The following is a 16653-nucleotide window of genomic DNA, read 5'->3' on the forward strand; positions in this document are numbered from 1 at the left end:
TAGACTTTGATCATTTTCCATTGGATTCTCCATCAAGGTGGTCAAATTCAGTTAAACCTAATAAGGACTCAGCAAGAACACTAGATGGAGGATCCTCTGCACTGTCTTTTCCTGTCTTACTTTCTTATGTCTAGAAGATTATTTTTTATCTAAAAAGAATTCAGATTTAAAAATATAGGGATATATATCATCATGACTAAGAGTCCTTTTAAAATGGCTAAATAAACAGAAATCTGAAACAAATTGTTTCTTTACTCAAAAGAAATTTAGAAACTAGCTATATCAGTTGAAGGGATATATGTCTTGTGGATAAAGACATATCAGTATGGGATATGTACTGTTGTCTTGATATTTTTTAGAATTATATCTAAATTAATCTTGTTAAATCACACAATTCTCTAATCCCTGCTACTCAGGAAGCTGAGATGGTAATAATAGGTCTGAGGGCAGCCTGGGTTACAGAAAGACTTCAAGACTAGCTTGGGCAACTGAGTTTAAAGCAGGGCTGGAGAATCAGCAGTGGTAAAGTGCTTACCTAAATTCAATCTCCAATACCAAAAATAAACACAGAAATAGTTTTAAATGTTCATCTATATTTAAATCAATTGTAAGTGTATTTGAAGAGTGGTATGTTTATTTATTGATTTAACTAAGCTTCAAAATTCAAAAAATCAAATCTTGTTTTTTTTTTCTTTCACAAAGGTTGGATGTTAAGTGTAGATGGAAGAAATCTGCCCCAAGTAATACAGTTTTGAAACCAAACTACAGGGTGTTGATATTCGATGACAACTTTCTTCTGAAGACATGGCTTTGTAGTTTTTTTTTTTTTTTAAAGTTTGGCCTAGAAAACTACCTGTGGTGTATATTATTCTGCAATTCTTATAAAATAGTCTCTTCAAAGAATAGGAAAATCTTTATGTGGTAGATTTATTTGAAAGCTTTGTATAGATACTTGGTCCTTAGGGGAGAAAAAGCATAATCTTGACTCAAATTCTTCAAACTTCTCCAAGTTGGTGGTATTTTCAGAAGCCAGCCCATGTAGATCAAACAGGCTGCATATGCTATTTTGGGATGAGTGAAAATTGTCAAAGATTATTCCAGTGCTATGAAATTTAAGTTACTGGGCATTACACCTTGTGAAAGTGAGACTGAAGTTCCAAGGCTGAGAAATCCTCATCCATGGCTTCTAACAGCTGCCTTCCTCTAAGTTGTCTTAATGCTGGTATATGTACAGCTTCTTCAAGAAGCTGTGACAATAGCATAAGTTTTGTGGTTCCCATGAACATATTTCACTGTTCTCTCTTGACCATCTAGTGGGCATTCAGTGACACCAGATTTAGCCTTTATCTCAGGAGGAAGGTGTTGAGGCTTTCAAATGGCTCCTTTTTCTTCCCTCACTGTGTTTACATATTGATTTCAGAGTGTACTTGCTGGTGGAATGAGCAATGTGTGTCTGTGTAAGCACATTTCTGTGTCCATGTCTACCTGTATGATTTCTTTCAGAAGTGGAGAATTTTGCCATGCAGCTTTTCCTCTGACAAAAGTTTATTACCATGGCCCCACCAGACACCTCCTGGAGTAGCATAATTGGCCTTAACTTTGAGTAATGTAGCCAAATCACCAAGAAAGTTCTTAAGGATCAGGCTCAAGCTTGCGGGTCCTAGAAACTCAGGACATTCACATCTAACAAAAGTGAAGATGTCAAACCTCAATATCATAACCAGGGTTCTCTATTTAAAGCTGTCTTTGGTTTAAACCTTTGAGAAGTATCTAAGTCGTTCAAGTACAGTCTCAGCTGGAGGCATTTTCTGATTTTGGTCAGTGGATCACTTCAGTGCTGTAAGCCCTGTTAACATGAGAGTAAGAATATCATAAACTCCTGCTGTCCCTTAGATATCTTGTCTACCTTCTATATTTATTTTATGATGAAGAAATCAAGGTACAGTGGCTTTTGGAGATTTATTGCATATGGACCCATACACACTTTCCATGTGAACTGGTCCTTCATTTCTTGCCCCTCCTCAGCTTGAAGGGAATTTAAGGATTAAGGGTGATATCTGGAGGCTCCTCAGATCTCTTTCTGTATAAGCAGGAAGACATATGTGGTGGTTAATGATGTGAAGTGAAAGTCCATATCTTCTAGTAAGACAGCCAAAGCCACAGAAAATTCTGCCTGATTTTTAACCTATCAACACAGCAGCTGTTCCTATTTTTAAGCTCTCAGATGTCTTCACATGGTGAGGCCAAGGCTTTCAATAGCTTTTCTGCTATGGGAAAAACTGCTGACAATCATTTTATTGATGCTAAAAGGAAAAGAAAATATTGAGGCCAGCATAGAATTTATGTGGGTATAGTTGAGCCTGTGGAAACCTAAGTAAAAGAATCTCACCTTACAGGGCCTTTTCGGGGCCCAAGGTTAATACTGCTGGGGCTCACCAAGACTTGCCCTTAGATTGTGTTTTCAGTACGGTGTTTAATTTCCAGATATGCTCTACCCTTTTATAATTAATAGTGCGTTGTGCTGTCTATCATGCGCCCCAGGTGTGTTGTCAGGGACATGGCGAAGCCTGCTGTCTGCAAAACACCAAGAAATGCTGAAAGCCAGCCCCATCAACCACCACTGTAAGTATGGCATTGGTTTTATTGACTGAAAATGTCACCTCTTACCCAGATCTCTGGTTACAGATTTATTAATGACGTTGCATGTGGAAGTAGATACTCTAGTTTCTCTGGTGTATATATTAGAAAGGTTACCAATATTCAGTTACATGAAATTATCTGTAAACAGATGCTCTGGAATAAGTATCCTTGTTAAATGATGTTTCTAATATGTTACAGGAAGCAGACTAATTAGAAGAGAGGGAAATGTATCAGCAACTCTGAGTTTTGTTTTTAGTTATTATTATTATTGATTTTGGAATGCATATGGCCTGGATCATTAGACTCCAGGAAGTGAGGGATCAAGGTTTATATGGGATGCCAAGTAGGGGCTGGAGTGTGTTAGAAAGGAAATGAGCAGTAGTCTACCACCCAACCCTCAAATTATGCTGTTTAAAGGCAATGGGCATCTTAAGAGACTGGATTGTCTATCTAGTCTCATCTTTATTATTGCATTCCTAAGTGTAGGTGGAAATGTGATTAAATGTAACCAACAAAGGATAACATCAAGGGTGGGAGAAGAAATTGAATATGTACATTTTTAGTTTCCCATATGGAGTTTGAGGAGATTAAAAAATATTAGAATTCTGCAGAGTAACGTGATGCTTTCAATCCTCAGAATGTAAGTATTTTCCTAGTGAGAAAGATGGAAATTTCTTTAAAACGCATAATCAGCAGCAACTTCCTTAGCAGAAACATCATAGCTACTACTGGGAGATGTCTCCTTCCAAAGTTTATAGCAAAAACCTTTTGAAGAAATGTGTCTTCAGATTAATTTGTTTTTTACATCTCTTCAGCTATCCTAGAAATAGTTTAAATGCAAAGTCAAAATTAAGTGATGAAGTAGTAAAAAGTCTCTGAAGAGAAAATTAAATTCTTCTAATATTTCTATGCCAAGTTTTTATTAGTATTGAGGAAAATTGAACAAAAAACAGTGTTTTCTCAGAGCAATATGAATCTTTTCTGAGTATTGCATATGCCATCATACTCTGCAAGCTGTTCACCTCTTACCTAACCAAAAATGCAAATCCACAGTGGGAGTTTGTGTATTTATCTACTTGATATCTCTACTCTTGGCTTTCTCCTTCGGCTTGGCCACTGAAATGCTTATGTTTGGTATGTTATATACTAGAACAAATAGTTGTAAATATTTTAAGCTTTAGGATGTAACATTTTATAGCAAAAGTTAGGACACTTAGTGGATGTGTTTAGGATTTTATCTCAATGAAAGACTTGAATATCAATTTCTGCATAATTAGTATTTTTCAAGAAATAAAATAGTTTTGATTTAACAATAGTAAAAATGATTTGTTATTGCTTTGCTAAAGTAAAAAAACTCATACACAAGTGATTATCTCACATAAGTCCTTTATACTTAAATATTTGTGTGTAAAATATAGTATTTTATTTCATGTGCTTATATGGGAATCTCATTGTTTTTAAGTCTTGTCTCAAAATCCTAGGCTCTCCTCCTGCCTCAGTTTCCCCTGTAGAGGGACAGGCATGTGTCACCATGTATGGACTTTTAAAAAATCCTCTTACAGTAAAAATTTTTTCCTATGATGAAATTAGTCTTAATAATTCCCAGAAAGCTTCTGACCTTCTATATCTTATGTTTTAAAACTTAATGTTGATTTAAAATGTTTACCTCCACACACTGAAATAGCTTTATTTTATTTTATGTGTGTAAGCTCAGGTGTACAGGTTTCTATTTGTACATATGTGTATAGGTGTGTGCAGATATTTAAATTCATAAATGTGAAGATCACAGTTTGATGTCAGGTGTCTTTTCACTAATGCTCTCTACCTTATTCCCCCCCCCTCTCTGGTGTGTGTGTGTGTGTGTGTGTGTGTGTGTGTGTGTGTGTGTGTGCCCCAGCCCCTGCCTGCATGCCTGCTCATGTGAGTGTGCCTGTGTCCCTGTGCATGTGTGTGTGTGCCTGCATTTGGGAGAGAGAGAGTGTGTGCATGTCACCCTCTTGTCTCTTTGCCCTTTAATGCTGGGCTTACATGGTGGCCTTGCCACGTATTTTTATGTAGTTGCTAGGGATCTGAACTCAGGTCTTCATGCTCTTGCAGCAGGTACTGTTACACACTGTGCTATTTCCCTGCTTATTTCCACCTTCCTTGTTTTTTGAATCAAGGGGGCAAGGAGCTCTGAGGATCCTCCTGCTTTGCCTCCTGTCACTGGGGTGACAGAAGAGTTCAGTTGAGTCTACTCAACTGAGTAGGTTGAGTAGGTGCTAGGGATCAGAGCTCGCCCCCTCATGCTCAGGAAGCAAGCACTTGGCCCACTGAAATGGCTACAGATGGCCTCATTTTATTTATTTTAGCTCTAGGGATTGAACCCAGCTGTGGACATGTAAGGGAATGACTGTATCACAGAGATTCCTCCCAGACCTGCACAGTTCCATTTTAACTGACTTCATTCACTCCAGAGTTCATGTTCTTTTGGATATTAGCTAAAAAGTAGCAAAGGTTGTCATGTCCAATTAAGATTTAGACTCCTTTTAAAATATTTTCTTTATTATTTATTTTTTTCATTTGAATTAGAAACAGAATTGTTTTACATGACAATCCCAGTTCCCTTCTCCCTCTCATCCGCCCCTACCACTCCCCACAACTAAGACCATATCTATCACATATCCTTTCTGTTCCCCCTGAATGGTGAAGCCTTCCATATGGTATCATCAGAGTCTATTGTATCCTTTGGGATAGGGCCTAGGCCAACCCCTGTGTGTCTTGGCTCAGGGAGTATTCCTCTATATGGAATGGGCTCCCAAAGTCCACACCTATGCCAGGGATAAGTACTGAACTTCTACAGGAGGTCCCATAGATTTCTGAGGTTTCCTCATTAAAACCCATGTTCCTGGGGTCTGGATCAGTCCCATGCTGGTATTCCAGCTATCAGTCTGGGGAGCAAGAGTTCCCTGATGTTCAGGTCAGCTGTTTCTGTGGGTTTCACCAGCCTGGTCTGGACCCCTTTGCTATTCACTTGTCCTTCTCTGCATCTGGGTTCCAGTTCAGTTCAGTGATTAGTTGTGGGTGTCTGCTTCTACTTCTACCAGCTGCTGGATGAAGGCTATAGGATGGCGTATAAGTTTTTTTTTTTTTTTTGATTATTGAGAGGGGGATTAAGTAGCCCTAGCTGTCTTGAAATTCACTGTGTAGACCAGGTTGGTCTCAAACTCACAGTGATCTCTTTATCCCCATCTCCCCAGTGCTGAGATTAAAAGCATGATATACCATACTAGGCTAGAGAATGATTCCATCATTATTTTTCTTTCTTATTCCTTTGCAGTAATTCAATTTGTTTATAAAACTATAGTTATGGAAATAAGTCGTAACTTAAGTTGAATGTAATAAAATGTTCCCAGTGGTGTCTCTCGCTTTATTGGACATGCACCAACAATTGTAGAGTCTTCGTATCCTTCTTCATACTCATGTATTTACCCACATTGTAGTTCTCTGATTGAGAAAGTAGACTTTTCTTTAGGTGAATGGAAGAATTTAAAGGCCAGGTTTCTTATTTTTAGCCTTTGTCAAGGGTCATATTTGTGGAAAGGACAAAACAAATTAGAAGGGAATTTTTGAGGACAGATTTAACTATAGAGTAGTTGAAATAGTTAAGTCATTTTATTAGTGGATCAGAAAAAAAAATGACCAAAATCAGTTGCCAGAATTTATTTTAAGATTTTGAATCAATAGAATAGAAAATGTTAAGAGTACATCTTAGATTAGGATTTTAAGACACAGCTTATTATTCAAAGTAAATGAGTTGAGATATAAATTTTAATATTCATCACATTAAGTTACTAGGCTTTCACTAATGGAGTTTAATTAGGTTAGCATAATCAAATGTATGTATATATGAAATTGATATTCTTTGGCAGAAGTGGGCAAAACGGAGTATGAATGTGATGTAAACTGAACCAATGACAAATCAACTAACAGTGTTTTGTAATAGTTCATGGAGAGATGCAGAGGCCTTAGAAGAGACATTTAGAACCTGAGTCATTTGAGAGCTAGGATCTAGTGCATGTGGACAATACTTTCTGGTCAATTAAATGTATTTGTAAGGAAATAATTTAGTGGAACTACCATATTCATGCTTGAATAATAGACACAATGATCAAGAAATTGAGTTAAAGTTATAAACCAAATCTAGGCTAGATGGGCAGTGCAGAGGTGAGTTTAGACTTTGGGTTAGTGATTTTGTGATATGTATAAATTATGCAGTTTTCATAAATTTAACATACAATCGAGGCTTTCTAGAGTACTCAGGTAAGTACAGCAATAGATGATGTCACAAAGGTTCTTCAGGTTAAAAAACAGGAGTTGGGGGAGGAGAAGGAAGTGAAGGAGGAGGAGAGATTTGGATAAACCAGTGCCCACAGAAATAGGATAAGAAAGAAAATTTCCAGCTTAGTGGAGAAGTCACTAAACAGAATGTCCAGAAGCAAAGTAGTACAGAGATTCATGGGGGCATTCAACTTGTTTACATGAAATACAAAATCAAGAAATAACCACATGACTTAAAAAGATACCATGATTTGGGGTCACATGGGGTGATTGATAGCATTGGTGTAGCAGTTTTACATGAGGGGGTAGAAATGGTGTATTTATTTGGGTTTGAAAAGGAAATGAGAAGTCAGAAGCAGAAGATGGTACATGAAGAGGACTTTTCCAAAACATTATCCTGAGTGCAAAATGAATTCAAGAGAGTTAGTGTTTGTGTAGTTGACCAGTGTGAGCTGAGTGCTATGCATCTGTTGCACTATGTGTTCTCTTATTCAAGACCCAGGAAGACACATATCAACATGGTTTGTATTTTGATAGCTTTGTAAACTATTCAGTGATTCTTTAATGTATTACAGAAATGTTACTCTATCATGTTTTAAGAATGCTACATGAGTTATCCTTTAGTCAAAGAAGCAAATATATCAAGATTTTAGTGGAATTCAACAAATTAAGTTTTATGTCTGCTATTCCTCAGGTATAAGGTGTGTAAGTAAATTAAGATGGAATTCTTGCTTAAAGGGGTTTTTGTCAAGCTAGAGAAGAGGAGGGAATTATATAATCAAATAAATTATAATGCCTCATGATAACTGCTACTCTAGAAAACTAAGAGAAGAAATAGTCTATTTCAGTGCTATTCAGCCTGTGAGTTTTTACCCATTTTGGGGGGGTGCATATCAGATATCCTGAATATCAGTTATTTACATTACAATCCATAATAATAGCAGCAGCATTACAGTTATGATGAAGTAGCTATAATTTTATGATTGCACATTCACCACAACATGAAATGTTATGTTAAAGGGCTACAGTGTAAGAAAACTTGAAATAGAACCACTGGTCTATTCCCTTTTGCTTTAGTTTGTCCAGCAGAGGGTTTAAAGAGCCTGTGATAGTTCACATGAACTCCAAGTTTAGTAGTTAGGAAAATTTGGGGTATAGTTTTCTGGAAGATAATAACTGTTCAAAACATCAGGCTGTACTGGGATAATTTCAAACACACTCTCATTGTTGGAGCCTATGAAGTATTGAAGTCACTCTTGGAAGTGCCTGAAAACTTTATCTTGGCCTGATGGAGCTATGGGGCTGGTGGTCAAGGCTTTTATGGGTTCTCCTTATCCTAAATACATGATCTGTGACCAAGTATCCCTCTCATAGGGAAACCATGAATGTGGTCTCAGAATTGCCAGTGGCCATTCTTTGTTCTCTCTGCTACCTTTTGTCTAGAAATCACCTTGAGAGCAAGGATAACTGTATAGTACACTTATTCTTTCTAGGTACCACCTCATTAAGGACTTTTCTACAGGCGAGTGTGCTACACACATCTTTTCTTTTCTCCAATGCTTTAGATGAGTCAGCCTTGAAGTGAGGAGAAGACTGCCATTGCCATTTTCTCTTAATAGGCTTACTTTTTCAGATCTCAAGGGCATGGCTTTTTTCAGCAACAACAAATTTTGTGAAAGCTTAATCATAACACAGAGACTTCTGAGGACCAACATATATGAGTCTAGAACCAATTTAATCATTTAGATTAAATTACAGTAGTATATATTTAACCTACTTTTAAAATAGTCAATCTCAAACACTAAAAATATAACACTAGGCAATATTCCCGTGTGTGTGTGTGTGTGTGTGTGTGTGTGTGTGTGTGTGTGTGTGTGTATGTGTGTGTATGTGTGTGTTATAGTTAGACATTTAAAATTATATATCTAACATCACACTTAAATCTCTGATACTAAACCCAAATGTCTCTGAAAATGTAGACAGACATTCTTGTCACTATGCCATTGTGTCTTCAAACTCTGCATATCACATATGACCTCTAGTCTCTAGTTTATGTGGCCAGTTAGTCAGAGCTAAGTCTTACTTTGACAGTGGATTGCACAAAAGAACAGATAATCCACTGCCATAGTGTTAGTATGTAGACATTTCCCCTTATCGAATGCAATGACTCCTTCCAAAGTCTGAGATCGGCCATTTTAGTACTGGAAGCTCACTGTTCCCTATTTTTAGAGCCTTCATCCCTCTGTCCCTTCTGACTGTGTCATCTTTTCTGCCCCCGAAGTTATTCAGATTTTCTGCTCAAGTCTTTTCCCAAACACTTTTGATTTTTTTTTTATCTCAGCACAGATGTGGTCCACCCCTTCAGTTAAATCATGTTAAATCAGCTTTGATGCAAAGGAGGCATTGAGAGGAAGGGAAGTGGATGTCTTCAGCTGGCAGCAATGTGTGCAGTAGGATAAGCAATTCATCACTTCCTCTGCAATGAGTTGGCCTATTCATTCTCCTCTCAGCAAATACCTGTCTGCATAGAATAATGTCAGGATCTAGTTAGCATCCTGATCACTGCAGAGCTTAGAGGATGGGAGGAAATCTAAACCATAAAGAACGTATCAAGGAGCTCAAGTGAGTCAGTAGAGTGGTAGAAGGCAACGCTGGGAAGGTACTTAAAGAGGTTGCTCACAGAAGATTCTAATAGGTGGTGGGCATTTGGAGAAAGGCTTGCAAATTAGAAGTCAACCCTGTGAGGAGCTAGAGGAAGGGGATTCCTTGCAGAGAACAGGGTATGTACAACACTCCCCATCGAGTTCATGTATGTACAATATATGTTTAAGAAGCTGAAGGAAGTCCAAAGAAAGCAAGAAGGACATCAGTGGATTAGACAAGCAAGTCTAATAGCGAGGCCTTGGAGGCCTTTGAGTCTGTAGAAAGCTTACATGAAGAAGCTATTCAGAGAAGGAAAAATCATGACACAGTATAAGTTATAAATAGGCTGGCAGAAAGTAAGGCAGTCATGGGGGCACAATCATGGTGGTTGTGGCAAGAGAGAGAAGGTGAAGCCAGTGGAATTTGGTCAAGAAATTGTTCAAACAATGAAATAGAAACAGAGTTCCAGTTGGATTTTCTGCTGATGTGGTAAACACCAGGACCAAAAGCTACTTTAAAGAGGAAAGGGTTTATTTGACTTAGCACTTCATTCATGGAGGGGAATGGGTTTATTTGGCTTAACACTTCATTCCTTAATCCATCATTACTATATGAAGTCTGGTCAGGAACTCAAGGGCAGGAACCAGGAGGTAGAAACTATGGAGAAAGGCTGCTAACTGGCTTATGATCACTGTTACTTCTTCCTCCTCCTTTTCCTTTTCCCAGCTGTCCTCTTTTGTCTGTGTAAGAGCTTGGTCTGTCCTGGAACTCACCTTGTAGACCAGGCTGGCCTCAACTCACAGAGGTCTGCCTGTCTCTGCCTCCCGAGTGCTGGGATTAAAGGTGTGCACTACCACATCCAACTTCATCTACTCTTCTAATAAAGACTAGGACTACCTCCTAAGGAGGTCAACATTCACAGTCCCACAGAAATCACCAATAATGGCTGTTCTTTGATGGCATGGTCACAAGCCACTCTGAAGGAGTAATCTTTCAATTGAAGCTCACTCTTCCCAGATGACTCTAGTTTGTGTCAAATTGATCACAAAGATTAACCAGGACCCAGGGGAGGAGACCTCTGAGCATAGTATGCCCTCTACAGTGCCTTGTGTTTGCTGAGTCAAAAGTACACCTATGTATTTCCTCATAAAGTTGTAAACAGGAACACAAATGTACAACACACATAGAACTAAATCTTTTAAGATTCTTATTGCTTTAGGAATTTATTGTAAAATTTCAATCTTGCAAATTGAAAAAAGTACCTACGGATAGGAAAGTTAAATAAAAAATTAATGTATCAGATTTTTCTACTTTAAACAGTTTCATTTTGTGTTTTTTTTTTACCATGATGCTCTATTGAGACAAAAGAGCTAACAATTTTGTCATTGTTTGAATACTTCTAGGAAAATAATTGTTTAATAATGTATACCAGATAAAATATTTCAACTTTAAACAGATACATATTTTACTAAGTAAAATCTAGTTAAGCAGAAAATAGAACATGTCTGTTATAAGCAAAACATCTTTTAGCGATATATTCTATCACAAATGGATGTAGTTTTCAGGGACATGTTTTCCATGTATTATTTTTAGTCAGAAGATTTTGTCAAAATTGTGAGGCATTTTTAATATACAATGTAGGGTAATCAGTTTCATAGTTCTTGTAGCATGTGTGGTAGGGATCGATATAAATTTTCTATTGATATTAGAAGCAGTAAGAGATCCAAGTAGAAAATTATATTTTTTGTCATTTAGAATGAAATCAGAACAGCCAGTAACTTGAAAATAAAGAATACGAGGAACACTGACATTTCCAATTCATGGTTATAATTAGAAAGTGACAGAACTTTAAAAATGTGTGGCTTTCATAATCTTGCTTTTCTTTTTGTGATTTGCAGGCTAATGCACATCATTCTATGCCAATTCACCAAGTCTCCCAGAGCCCCCCCCCCCTTTCTGCTGTAACCCTGTTAATAATAATATTGTCTTTCTTTCTGCATCCTCAGTGGAAGATAACTTATTTAATTTCTTGTCTATTAATTTTTCAGTTCTATAAAAGTGTTATGTGTTGTCATGAGCTGGCTACTTCTTGGTTACTTTCACCTCTTATAGCCTTGTTGATAACAATGGGCCATGTCTTAATGATTCTGTGTAGTCCTTGTTTTGGTGACCCTTAAGTTAGAGGTCTTCTTGGCCTGTGCTCCAGCTTCCTATCTCTGTCTCTCTCACCCTCTCTAATCCCCCTCTCCCTCCCCCACTCTCTCTGTCTCTTTCTCTGTCTCTCTGTGTCACTGTCTCTATCTATCTCAGTCTCTCTGAGTCTCTGTGTAGAGAATATTTGAGCCCAAATGTCTCTGTTTTTCTATAGAGTGTCTTCTCTTACTCCTCAACTCTATTCTTTCCTTGATTGTACCAGTGAGCACACATACACACATCACTTTTTTTGTTTTTTTTGGTTTTTTTTTATTTGGTTTTTTCAAGACAGGGTTTCTCTCTGTAGCTTTGGAGCCTATCCTGGCCCTCGCTCTGGAGACCAGGCTGGCCTCAAACTCACAGAGATCTGCCTGTCTCTGCCTCCCAAGTGCTGGGATTAAAGGCGTGTGCCACCACAGCCCGTCACATGCATCACTTTTAAATCTGATGTCTAGGGTTTGTCTCAATCAGCCGCTCAGATAATCTCTATTCCTCCCTTTCTCCTCAGGCAACTTTATACAAAACGATCATTTTCCATGGACAAAAGAACCAATTTGTTTGTAAGAAGATGTCCTGAAGGCTCTGAGTGTGCAAGCCCACACAGACTTTTGATTGGGCTAATTTCATAGCAGTGTTATATCAGTCCCATTATGTATGTAACAGTTGAGATTTGGTGACATATACTCTCAACCTTCATGTGGAAGACAAAACATGCTTACCAGTTATTATCACTAGTGTTCCCAGCAGGTAGAAATAGACCAAGATCTAGAATATAGGTGGTATCTGGTCATGAATGCAAGATGCATTTAAACTCTGGGGATGGTTAGTATATACTATAAAAGCTGTAGATTGAATGTGGGCCCTAACAGTTCACATATTAGAAAGCTAATCACAAATTCATGTTAATTCCCATGTGGGTTTTATTTTTTGGGGGGGGGTTAATTTTTGTTAGATAAACTCATAGGGATAAAACCTGCTGTTGGAATTAGTGGCTCCAGGGCATGGGAATGTAAGTGAGCATTCTCATTCTTGTTCAATATGTGACACTCTGTCATGTTAGGATACAGCAAAAAATGATCTTTTCAAATGCTCAGTAGATGATAGCACTATGTTCTTAGGTATGTCAAGCCTTAAACCATAAGCCAAATAAATTCCTACTCTTTATACATGGCATGAGCTCTGATGGTTTGTTATAAAATAGAAACTAGATCGAGGCATAATTGAGAAGGGTTTTCTGGTTTTCTTTGATTTGTGAATTAATAGAGAAACCTTTGATTTAAAGGTTAAAGGAATATATATTTTTATTACTTAAAAAATTAGATTTGTAGCCAAGGAGTGTAGTGGTGCATACCTATAATTCCAGCACTTGGGAAGCATAAGCAGGTATAGCTCTGTGAGTTCCAGGACAACCTGGTTTACATAGTGAGTTCCAGGATAGTCAGAAATACATATTAAGAATCTATCATGAAAATAATAATAATAATAATAATAATAATAATAATAATAATAATAATAGATAAAGTTTAGATTTGTTTTGTGTATGAGTGTTTTGCCTTCATATATGTATATGTAACAAGTGCATGCCTGGTACCCTCAGAAGTGAGAAGAGGATGTTGGATCCCTTAGAACTGGAGTTATGCATGGTTGTAAACCATCATGTGAGTTCTGGGAACCAAACCTGGATTTTCTGAAAAACCAGTCAGTGCTTTGGGGCTGTATATTTCACACCAGCAGGCTAATTATCTAGATAATAGAAAGAAAATTGATGTTATCCAATTTAAAGTTTTGTGGATGAAATTAAATGAATATAGAAAAAGTTGAGTTGTATGCTAGTAAAGCCCTATTTTTCTAAAGTAACAGTGGACAGTCTCTACTAGGTTGTAATATCACTCATTTGTCAAGATTTTATTCAGGTCATAAGTGTTCTCATACTGGAATAATTTGGAAATAATATTTATCCAACCCAGAACAGTATAAGTTTCATCTTTTAATCTCTATTTATTCACTACTGAAAGGAGTTTAGTAGACGTTATAGAGACAGTATTGAAAAGCATGACTCTTAGACAGTTGGATATAAAATTCTCCCTAATATTCACACATAAAAAGGCTAGGAAGTCTGTATTAGGGCATTGTTTTTTCAAATGATATGGGTATACCCTCTTGATACAGAATAATTGATATGTACAACTTATGCTCAGTAAAAATAATGATTGAGATGTGTGGTAATTCCTTGAGTAAAGACTAATGTGAACACCACTTAACTGAATTCTGAAACAGAGGCTGCAAAGTGAAGTTAATATTGGCAATATTATTATTATAAAGTTACTGAGCCTTAGGGCCCAGACTGGTTGCTCTGTGAATCACTGCTAAATCCTCTCTAGCTCTATAGAGCCATTTGTTCAAATGTGAATGGTCTGCCTGGGCCAAGAAAATAGATGGTTGTTGTACAAAAACAGAAAACTTATGGCCAAAGGAGACTCTGCACTGCCTGGCTACCTTGGCATTGAGAAGAAAATGATAAGGAAAAGGATAAGATCGTGTTAGGGCCATGGGCGAGCATGCAGAACATCATTATTTATTCAGTGAAAAATCAGAATGATAGATAAACAAATGCACTCATCTCTTAGGCATGAATAAGTACATTGTAAATATATCCGAACTCCTCATTAACTTTAGATACCATTAGTAGATACATTTTATTGTGATCATTTGGTAGTTAAATGCAGGAGATAGAATGCCAAAGCAGATCTTTTATGTCTTATTTAACTTCTAGTAACATCGATTCCCATTGCTTTCTAATAAACTGTATATGCAGGATGTATTTCAACATTCATTAGTTTTCATTCACAGAATATTAGAAACATAAATGGACAGATGTATTTTACATTGAGAGACAAGTAGAGAGACCATTTAAACACATCATAACAAGGCTGGAAAAAAGTCTACAGTTTTTCAAGAAAGCTTAGAAAAAGAACATCCATCCTAAAACTGTAGATCAAGGGAATTTGCTGGGCCACAACCACATGACATTTTGTGCCATACACTCGATGATATATACTGTCTGAGCTTTTCTCTAATTGTATGAAGTATAAATTTTGAACATTACCAATGTCCTAGTTCCAAAATTACAGAATGAGGAGATGAATCCTCATAAAATAATGAAAAAAAACTTAGATTTTACTTCAAGTAATTTATCATCATATTGTACAAGATGAAAAATGGTTTGGTGGAAAATGGTTGGTTAAGTCCATGGCTAGGTAGTTAGGTGAAGTAAAATGGTAGTTTGTAATATAAGTAAAAATATTATGTGATAATAACGTGCCATCTTTACTTTAACAACGAGTTGTTATCACATGAGAAGATGGTGGAACCCTTAGCTGAGAAAGTAAATTGAGCACAAGATTTGAAGTGGGAATGAAGCCACCAGGTGAATGTAACCTTGGTACATGGTCTGGCTTACAGACCTGTCAAAGGTGGTTGGGACCATTAATGTCCTGAAAGTCTAGCCTCTAGAAACTAGTTTTATTCAGAAGGAGGACATGAAATTATGTGAACATGGAGCTATCCTCTTGAAGGACATGCTTCTGGATAATAAATCTGTAGGAAGTATACATAATGGATGAGGATAGGGTATTCCTGGAGAGAAAGGGGCCAATTAGTACAAGACTGAAATAGACCAGACATGGTTATTAATAGGAAGAATAATGACACTGGTTACAGAGAAGATGGATGAGCAATATCTGAAGGAGAAAGAGCAGGCCCCGGTGATGGGGGGCTGCTTCTATGAAGAGAGTAGGAGTACAGGATTGAGGCCTTTTCTGAAGATAGGACTCAGTTAGCCTAGGAAAGACTGAAAAGCAAGGAAGTACAGAAGGACTAATAGAGAATCATGTTCCCTGAAATATTCATGTCTTATTGGATCCTCTGGAGAGATCCACTAGGAAAGAACATGATGACATCATGGTGGGACTCTCTGTTTGGGACCACCAAGGAGGAGGGTGGCACACACCTTAGCTGGTAGAGTGTCACACCAACTGAAGGTGTGAATTAGGACTTTAGTGGGAGAGTATCCATCCATTCTTAGCCCTGGGCTATTGACTCCACCTATAAATTACTTAGCCCTCACAAAGGTTATCAGATGCTACTGCTGTCTGGAAACTGAGACCCAAAGGTGTGAATTGGTTGCCTGTGTGCATCCACCCTCTCATGGTGAAGGTAGAAGTTGAATTCAGGTGGGTTGATTCCAGAGCCTGTGCTCACACTTCACAAGTATCCCTACTGGTGATTCATTTAAATGTTCCAAGTGAGGATCCACAGAAGGTTGCTGATTCCTTTGTCCAGGGATAGGAACTAACCAGAGTTGGAAAAAGAGTTCCCTATTCAAGGGGCCATTCTTTAAAGAAAAATACAGTATTAGTTCTTTGAGGGTTTTGAGTTTCCTACAAGTGTTCATCGTATTAACCCCTTCCTACATCTCCTCCCAGGCCCACTCCACTTCCCTACCAAAAACAAAACAAAACAAGGTCTTCAAGACTAATTTACCTTACTCAAATATCCCTGCATATGGTCTGTCATCTGTTGATGTTGGCTTTAAATCTTTAGTTGATGTTATCCTTAAACCTTTAGTTGTGTGTTTCATTTGGAATACCCATAGAGTTCAAAAAGTTACTAAGGGCCTGTGGTAAAGAACTATAAAGGAAATGGAGTTTGAAAAGCACTGGTATAAAGGGCAAATGGGAATAATGGAGTAGGGAGGGTTAAGCTGGGTTGGGGAGTAGAGAGTAGGATAGAGAAGGAAATATTGGAAGAGATAAATTGCAGTAAAGACATTTTGAAAAGAACATATGAAAACCTCTT

At 37.5% G+C, this 16653-nt stretch overlaps 1 protein-coding gene across 8 annotated transcripts in view; it reads left to right on the forward strand.

Moving 5' to 3' along the window:
* Rims1 (regulating synaptic membrane exocytosis 1) overlaps nucleotides 1-16653 on the forward strand; it is a 474432-nt gene that overhangs the window by 86106 nt on the left and 371673 nt on the right. For 7 of the 8 annotated variants that reach the window (XM_035453142.1, XM_035453143.1, XM_035453144.1 and 4 more), the window contains exon 2: nucleotides 2542-2622. The exons of the other annotated variant lie outside the window; for it this stretch is intronic. In XM_035453142.1, the coding sequence (XP_035309033.1) occupies nucleotides 2542-2622 (81 nt within the window). The remainder of the gene's footprint in view (nucleotides 1-2541; nucleotides 2623-16653) is intronic. 8 annotated transcript variants of the gene reach the window in all.

The sequence above is a fragment of the Cricetulus griseus genome (genome assembly GCF_003668045.3).
Source record: "Cricetulus griseus strain 17A/GY chromosome 1 unlocalized genomic scaffold, alternate assembly CriGri-PICRH-1.0 chr1_1, whole genome shotgun sequence".
Lineage (NCBI taxonomy): Eukaryota > Metazoa > Chordata > Mammalia > Rodentia > Cricetidae > Cricetulus > Cricetulus griseus.